A 9,822-nucleotide genomic window follows, 5' to 3' on the forward strand; every position below is an offset into this window, starting at 1 on the left:
AAATTTTTAATAATTAACTATATCTATTATTTACTTTGAACTACAATTATTGTAGCACAATATATTAAATATTTATAAGCTCTTAATAAATTATTTAATACCTAATATAAAAACAAGTTATAGTCAATAGTTTTACAAATTTTTAGCCTAACAGTGAATAAAAAGTCAAAATTTGTAAGTCACGTTGTTGTAGTTTGAAATTCAGTCTACAACGTTTGTAACTTTGCTAACAAATATTAAATTCTAATAATATAAATCAGCCTTAATTGGGCTTTGAGGAGTATTCACCCATTGAACTTTAAAACACGTACGAGTCAATTATTTAACCATCAACAGAATCGGTCAGGATATAATTAAAATCAGGTTATTACTTACCTTAATCATTTGGTAACAATAAGGAACATTTCTATGGCATTTTTGGACACACAATACTCTTTAGCTGATTAGCCCGGTTGGGCTTAACCCCGATGCTTTTAGATCATTCTCATTAAAATATATTAAACATTTACTAAAAGGTAAACTAATTTATTATAGCAAAATTGAAAACTCAAAACAGGAGCCTGAATTTACATGAGGAAAATTTAAGTTTACATTTGCCTAATTGTACTAAATATTTTGTTTATAAATCAGGAATTTTAAAATAAAAATACTTACACATAAATACTTTATTTGACATATTAATACTGTACAAATTTTTAATTAATAACTATATCTATTATTTACTTTGAACTACAATTATTGTAGCACAATATAATTGTAATATGGACAACGATATTTATAAGCTCTTAATAAATTATTTAATATCTAATATAAAAACAAGTTATAGTCAATAGTTTTACAAATTTTTAGCCTAACAGTAAATAAAAAGTCAAAATTTGTAAGTCACGTTGTTGTAGTTTGAAATTCAGTCTACAACGTTTGTAACTTTGCTAATAAATATTAAATTCTAATAATATAAATCAGCCTTAATTGGGCTTTGAGGAGTATTCACCCATTGAACTTTAAAACACGTACGAGTCAATTATTTAACCATCAACAGAATCGGTCAGGATATAATTAAAATCAGGTTATTACTTACCTTAATCATTTGGTAACAATAAGGAACATTTCTATGGCATTTTTGGACACACAATACTCTTTAGCTGATTAGCCCGGTTGGGCTTAACCCCGATGCTTTTAGGTCATTCTCATTAAAATATATTAAACATTTACTAAAAGGTAAACTAATTTATTATAGCAAAATTGAAAACTCAAAACAGGAGCCTGAATTTACATGAGGAAAATTTAAGTTTACATTTGCCTAATTGTACTAAATATTTTGTTTATAAATCAGGAATTTTAAAATAAAAATACTTACACATAAATACTTTATTTGACATATTAATACTGTACAAATTTTTAATTAATAACTATATCTATTATTTACTTTGAACTACAATTATTGTAGCACAATATATTAAATATTTATAAGCTCTTAATAAATTATTTAATATCTAATATAAAAACAAGTTATAGTCAATAGTTTTACAAATTTTTAGCCTAACAGTAAATAAAAGGTCAAGATTTGTAAGTCACGTTGTTGTAGTTTGAAATTCAGCCTACAACATTTGTAACTTTGCTAATAAATATTAAATTCTAATAATATAAATCAGCCTTAATTGGGCTTTGAGGAATATTCACCCATTGAACTTTAAAACACGTACGAGTCAATTATTTAACCATCAACAGAATCGGTCAGGATGTAATTAAAATCAGGTTATTACTTACCTTAATCATTTGGTAACAATAAGGAACATTTCTATGGCATTTTTGGACACACAATACTCTTTAGCTGATTAGCCCGGTTGGGCTTAACCCCGATGCTTTTAGATCATTCTCATTAAAATATATTAAACATTTACTAAAAGGTAAACTAATTTATTATAGCAAAATTGAAAACTCAAAACAGGAGCCTGAATTTACATGAGGAAAATTTAAGTTTACATTTGCCTAATTGTACTAAATATTTTGTTTATAAATCAGGAATTTTAAAATAAAAATACTTACACATAAATACTTTATTTGACATATTAATACTGTACAAATTTTTAATTAATAACTATATCTATTATTTACTTTGAACTACAATTATTGTAGCACAATATATTAAATATTTATAAGCTCTTAATAAATTATTTAATATCTAATATAAAAACAAGTTATAGTCAATAGTTTTACAAATTTTTAGCCTAACAGTAAATAAAAGGTCAAGATTTGTAAGTCACGTTGTTGTAGTTTGAAATTCAGCCTACAACATTTGTAACTTTGCTAATAAATATTAAATTCTAATAATATAAATCAGCCTTAATTGGGCTTTGAGGAATATTCACCCATTGAACTTTAAAACACGTACGAGTCAATTATTTAACCATCAACAGAATCGGTCAGGATATAATTAAAATCAGGTTATTACTTACCTTAATCATTTGGTAACAATAAGGAACATTTCTATGGCATTTTTGGACACACAATACTCTTTAGCTGATTAGCCCGGTTGGGCTTAACCCCGATGCTTTTAGATCATTCTCATTAAAATATATTAAACATTTACTAAAAGGTAAACTAATTTATTATAGCAAAATTGAAAACTCAAAACAGGAGCCTGAATTTACATGAGGAAAATTTAAGTTTACATTTGCCTAATTGTACTAAATATTTTGTTTATAAATCAGGAATTTTAAAATAAAAATACTTACACATAAATACTTTATTTGACATATTAATACTGTACAAATTTTTAATTAATAACTATATCTATTATTTACTTTGAACTACAATTATTGTAGCACAATATAATTGTAATATGGACAACGATATTTATAAGTTCTTAATAAATTATTTAATATCTAATATAAAAACAAGTTATAGTCAATAGTTTTACAATTTTTTAGCCTAACAGTAAATAAAAGGTCAAGATTTGTAAGTCACGTCGTTGTAGTTTGAAATTCAGCCTACAACATTTATAACTTTGCTAATAAATATTAAATTCTAATAATATAAATCAGCCTTAATTGGGCTTTGAGGAATATTCATCCATTGAACTTTAAAACACGTACGAGTCAATTATTTCACCACCAACAGAATCGGTCAGGATATAATTAAAATTAGGTTATTACTTACCTTAATCATTTGGTAACAATAAGGAACATTTCTTTGGCATTTTTTGACACAGAATACTCTTTACCTGATTAGTACTGTGGGCTTAACCTCGATGCTTTTAGATCATTCTCATTAAAATATATTAAACATTTACTAAAAGGTAAACTAATTTATTATAGCAAAATTGAAACCTCAAAAGAGGAGACTGAATTAACATGAGGAAAATTTAAGTTTACATTTGCCTAATTGTACTAAATATTTTGTTTATAAATCAGGAATTTTAAAATAAAAATACTTACACATAAATACTTTATTTGACATATTAATACTGTACAAATTTTTATTAATTAACTATATCTATTATTTATTTTGAACTACAATTATTGTAGCACAATATAATTGTAATATGGACAACGATATTTATAAGCTCTTAATAAATTATTTAATATCTAATATAAAAACAAGTTATAGTCAATAGTTTTACAAATTTTTAGCCTAACAATAAATAAAATTCAAGATTTGTAAGTCACGTTGTTGTAGTTTGAAATTCACCCTACAACATTTGTAACTTTGCTACTAAATATTAAATTCTAATAATATAAATCAGTCTTAAGTGAACTTTGAGGAGTATTCATCCGTTGAACTTTCAAAACACGTACAAGCATTCATAATCCATTCATAACTAAATATACTTTCAATTTATTGTTGGACAAAAAGGGGAATATGTCCAGGAATACAACACACACAATTAATTAAAGGCTAAAAGTTTGTAGGTTTCAATAAATCACAAAATTTACACTTATTTACAAAAATAGGATCTTTGGAAAAATAAATACTTCGAATTATAATTAGATATAAAATTGTAGGTACAAATATTTACATCTACATACATTAATAAAATTGTGTGCAACTGGAATTATAGTATAACATTTAATGTTTGAAGTGTAATGTTTCCCTCTGTAATTAGTAAATCGTTGTTGAAAATTAATTCCTCATCTGAAAAAGAATTTTAATCATAATGATAATCCAATAAAAAGCTTATATTGACACGAAGTAGATTAATTTTTATTAAATTAAAATTAAACTTGATCTGAAAATTTAGTAATGTTCATCAAATTTGATTAAATTTAAGGATTAGGGTGAATCATAAATGAATCAATGTTACTGCTTTTGACGTTTGGCTTGGGTCCATTTAAACCCTTATAACACTTCCTAAATCAGTTACCAACAATAATTTCTTCCTGTCTTTGCATTATTTAATAAGTTAATACTTACAATTTATTTACAAAAATGTGTTGTGTTCAATATTGGGGGCACTTTGACTGCACGCCCCATTGTTGCCACGGAATGATGTTATCCGTATTTGCACCGATGTACCACTGTTCTGGGGAGGAGATTGTTGATATGTCAGATGGTAATTTGCACCATTGTCGTTAGACAATCCACAGATATTTACAACTGCCAGTCGCATCTTCCCTAAACTGTCCTGTAACATCAAAGCCATCCATCAGTATTAAAATTCCCAAAAATCAATTGATTTTTATCGATGGTAAAAAGTCGTTGAAAACGAGGGTTTAATATAATCATTGATTAAAAATAAAAACTTAAGAAAGTGACATAATTTTCCACCCCCATATGACTCACCTTGATCTCTTTCATTCTTATGCTGTAGATTATTACGTTGACCATCATCTTCAATATAACCAACAGGTTGTCAAGCAGCCTGAAGGTCATAACAACATTGGCGTAATTTTCGTTCAAGTTATCAAGTTGGTCACCGCTCCAGTAACACCCCTTCCTGCACATCAAACTGTAAAGAAACAAGGCGGGCATCCAACCAACGAAGCAAGACCCCATTATCAACAGGGTGGTGAATATTGCCCTTAGATTGCCCTCCAGTTGTCTTTGCTCCCGGAGGACTTTACTCGTGGAACAGTTATTCACAGTACGTCCTCTCCACTTAGTACTCCCAATCCTGGACAGGTTTTTCCAAGTTTTCTGCTGACGTCGCACGATGAAAAGTATGTGCGTGTAGCAAAAGGCCATAAGAAACATCGGAATGAAAAACAACGACGAATAGCTTATTCTAAAACTAAACGTGTCCATAAAATTCAACGGGGTCAAATTGGACGCAATTGTTTCATTGTCGTTCATTTTTATAATGAAAGTTTCGTTCGTGTCGTTTATGTGGACATTATCTATGGAATCGAATTCGTAGTTAATGGATTCCACCACACAAATGAAACCTACTAGAAGTACCGGACATATCCATAACAATATTATAACAATAGCCAGCTTCCGTTTGGTTACGATCGAGTTGTAATGTAGCGGTTTCAGGATGCCAAGATAATGGTTTAAGCTCAACGCCAATAAATGGGCCACTGTTATGACGATACCCATCAGTTTTATTATTTCTAAGTACATGTTGTAGTTTATGAATAGAACGGAGCCGTAAAGCATCGAGGCACAAGCGTCGGCAGCTGCCAAGCTGAGGCTCATTTTCAGGATGGGCGTCATGGGTGTGCGAATCCAGAAGACGCTCACCAGCACCACCAGATTGAGGGCCATGGCCACGAAGCAGAAGATTTCTAAGACCAGGAGGTATATCTTTTGGATGAATAAACTTTCGTCTTCCTCCGTCATTTTGGATACTGAAAAAAGGAGGACTCAATTAATGTCATGCTTTAATATAGGGAAGCTAATGAAGAAAACATATATACATATATATATATATAAAAAAGGTTCTCTTGATTAATTTTGAATGACAAAGCATTGAGATATTTCAGTTTTAATTGAAGCACTTATAACGAAATAATAGACAGAACAAAAACAAACAGTTGTCTCTGTATCATATGTAAAAGTATATAATATATGTAAATACAAGCTACGATAAATACTACTCATTAAATTACATTATTCGATGGCACTTGATTGTACAAACAACTGAAATTACTCTTATTTAAGTGGAAAATGGTAACTTTGTTCATTATGCATTCGGATTTCAATTGGTTCATGAAATATTCAACGTTGTCTCACGATTAACAGACTGTTGAGGCTTTAGAAACTTGTTTTTCTATTAAAGAGGTATCGTTCAAAAGATGGACCCTCAAACAATGAATATTTAGGTGATAAATCAGCGGACATGTTATATATAATAATATACTTAGAGAGTTAAATTAATTAATATCTTTCCTTTATGTAAATTAATTATTTACTTGTAAAACAACGTTACATTTACACTTGATATATAAGTTTAATTAACAAATTATCGATTAAATGTTCAACAGATATTACAAAGCTGTTTAGTGGTGAAGTGTAAAATCGTACGAATTTAATGGAGGCACAAACTGTCTTTAATTGTCAAATTTGGAATGGAGCCAAATTTGAATTTTGATTCTAACGAGTTTGTCAAGAGTGAAATAAAATTATTCTAAGTGGTTAACACATATATTTTATTCCCTACTTAGTTTTAATGAGCGGTCAAAGTAGATCTATAAAGTTTTATGAAGCACAAAATATAATAGCAATAACGATCTTAATTCTCCATTCAATCGTACTTTTATTTGAACAACTTTAAACATGAATATTTGAAATACAGTATTCAGAGTATTTTTCAAGGTTCATGCTTTTATATTGAGCTCGTACAGATCTTTAAACAATAAATAGATTAATTGGACGTATGTCTATAAGAAATTCATTAATGATACAGACACACAAAAAGAGGGACATCTTTCAGAATCTATGCTCATTCTGGAAGAAGTTTATTACATCGAATTGTAAATATATATTACGGGACAATACATACAAAATTTGAACAGGATTGGATCAAAGGTCACAGAAATATGAGAAAGAAACAATTTTTGAAATTTAAGTTTGAGGGGGTGTATTTTCTTCAGAAGAAATTTATGTAGATTTTCTTCATTATTGGACGTGCTTTAACTGCTGTCAATTTTTAAAAACCCATTTTACAAATATTTTGTTCTAATAATTTATGAAATAAGTTTAAATAAGTTAAAATTTACAGCCTAAATATTGTTTGTTGATATTATCTGAAACATGTATTAATATATCTTGTTAAAAATGATATTTTTTACAAATTTAATTATGAACGAAAAAATTTTAAAAGCTATTAAATGCTTAATTTAATTAAGATACATTCTTATGGTTCAACTAATTTTAAACTTTAATACGTTTAATAAGTTACACAAGAATGAGATTGTGGTAACTGTAAAATTGTTGTTGGGATTGTTTCATTATAAGAGACATGAAAAAAATCGTCTTATGTTACATCCAATTCTAAAATGTACTGAGAAGAGATTACATTTTTTAATATTTTTACCTTATTTATTTAATTAAAGTTCCATTTTAAAAACATGAAATGTAACTGCACCTAATCCTAAAGTATATTAAAATAAGTAAGTAATGAAGTATTTTTAGTTTTTAATAGTAAACCTAAAATATCCATATTACATCCAATTTTAAGATATATTGAGTGGAGATTACATTCCTTAATATTTTTACCTTTATTTGATTAAAGTTTAATTTTAAAAACGTGAATGTAACTGCACCTAATTCAAAAGTATATTAAAGTAAGTAAATAATTTAGTATTTTTCTAATTCTAAAGTACATTAAAATAAGTAAATAATTTAGTATTTTTAGTTTTTAATAATAAACCTAAAATACCCATGTTACATCCAATTTTAAGATATATTCAGTGGAGATTACATTTCTTAATATTTTTACCTTTATTTAATTAAAGTTTTATTTTGAAAATATGAATGTAACTGCACCTAATTCTAAAGTATATTAAAATAAGTAAATAATGTAGTATTTTTAGTTTTTAATAGAAAACCTGAAATACCCATGTTACATCCAATTTTAAGATATTTTAAGTGGAAACTACATTTCTTAATATTTTTACCTTTATTTAAATAAAGTTTCATTATAAAAACATGAATGTAACTGCTCCTAATTCTAAAGTATATTAAAATAAGTAATAATGTAGTATTTTTAGTTTTTAATAGTAAACCTAAAATACCCATGTTACATCCAATTTTAAGATATATTCAGTGAAGATTACATTTCTTAATATTTTTACCTTTATTTAATTAAAGTTTCATTTTAAAAATATGAATGTAACTGCACCTAATTCTACAGTATATTAAAATAAGTAAATAATGTAGTATTTTTAGTTTTTAATAGAAAACCTGAAATACCCATGTTACATCCAATTTTAAGATATTTTAAGTGGAAACTACATTTCTTAATATTTTTACCTTTATTTAAATAAAGTTTCATTATAAAAACATGAATGTAACTGCTCCTAATTCTAAAGTATATTAAAATAAGTAATAATGTAGTATTTTTAGTTTTTAATAGTAAACCTAAAATACCCATGTTACATCCAATTTTAAGATATATTCAGTGAAGATTACATTTCTTAATATTTTTACCTTTATTTAATTAAAGTTTCATTTTAAAAATATGAATGTAACTGCACCTAATTCTAAAGTATATTAAAATAAATAAATAATGTAGTATTTTTAGTTTTTAATAGAAAACCTGAAATACCCATGTTACATCCAATTTTAAGATATTTTAAGTGGAAACTACATTTCTTAATATTTTTACCTTTATTTAATTAAAGTTTCATTATAAAAACATGAATGTAACTGCTCCTAATTCTAAAGTATATTAAAATAAGTAATAATGTAGTATTTTTAGTTTTTAATAGTAAACCTAAAATACCCATGTTACATCCAATTTTAAGATATATTCAGTGAAGATTACATTTCTTAATATTTTTACCTTTATTTAATTAAAGTTTCATTTTAAAAACATGAATGTAACTGCACCTAATTCTAAAGTATATTAAAATAAGTAAATAATGTAGTATTTTTAGTTTTTAATAGTAAACCTAAAATACCCATGTTACATCCAATTTTAAGATATATTCAGTGAAGATTACATTTCTTAATATTTTTACCTTTATTTAATTAAAGTTTCATTTTAAAAATATGAATGTAACTGCACCTAATTCTAAAGTATATTAAAATAAGTAAATAATGTAGTATTTTTAGTTTTTAATAGAAAACCTGAAATACCCATGTTACATCCAATTTTAAGATATTTTAAGTGGAAACTATATTTCTTAATATTTTTACCTTTATTTAATTAAAGTTTCATTTTAAAAACATGAATGTAACTGCACCTAATCCTAAAGTATATTAAAATAAGTAAATAATGTAGTATCTTTTTTAATAGAAAACCTAAAATATCCATGTTACATCCAATTTTAAGATATATTGAGTGGAGATTACATTTATAAATATTTTTACCTTTATTTAATTAAAGTTTCATTTTAAAAATATGAATGTAACTGCACCTAATTCTAAAGTATATTAAAATAAGTAAATAATGTAGTATTTTTAGTTTTTAATAGAAAACCTGAAATACCCATGTTACATCCAATTTTAAGATATTTTAAGTGGAAACTATATTTCTTAATATTTTTACCTTTATTTAATTAAAGTTTCATTTTAAAAACATGAATGTAACTGCACCTAATCCTAAAGTATATTAAAATAAGTAAATAATGTAGTATCTTTTTTAATAGAAAACCTAAAATATCCATGTTACATCCAATTTTAAGATATATTGAGTGGAGATTACATTTCTTAATA

General features: G+C 26.1%; 1 protein-coding gene across 1 annotated transcript; it reads right to left on the bottom strand.

The window, feature by feature from the left end:
• Positions 1-3,563: 3,563 nt before the first annotated feature.
• On the bottom strand, positions 3,564-5,781 carry LOC109601815 (lysophosphatidic acid receptor 1-like). The gene is made up of 3 exons (XM_049962576.1): positions 4,783-5,781; positions 4,414-4,624; positions 3,564-4,134 (listed from the first exon to the last, which is right to left on the bottom strand). Exons 1-2 carry the CDS (start codon positions 5,779-5,781, stop codon positions 4,421-4,423), a joined length of 1,203 nt encoding a protein of 400 aa, XP_049818533.1. The 3' UTR covers positions 3,564-4,134; positions 4,414-4,420.
• Between the last annotated feature and the right edge of the window lie 4,041 nt (positions 5,782-9,822).

Source organism: Aethina tumida, chromosome 2 (genome assembly GCF_024364675.1).
Source record: "Aethina tumida isolate Nest 87 chromosome 2, icAetTumi1.1, whole genome shotgun sequence".
In the NCBI taxonomy this organism is placed as follows: Eukaryota; Metazoa; Arthropoda; class Insecta; order Coleoptera; family Nitidulidae; genus Aethina; species Aethina tumida.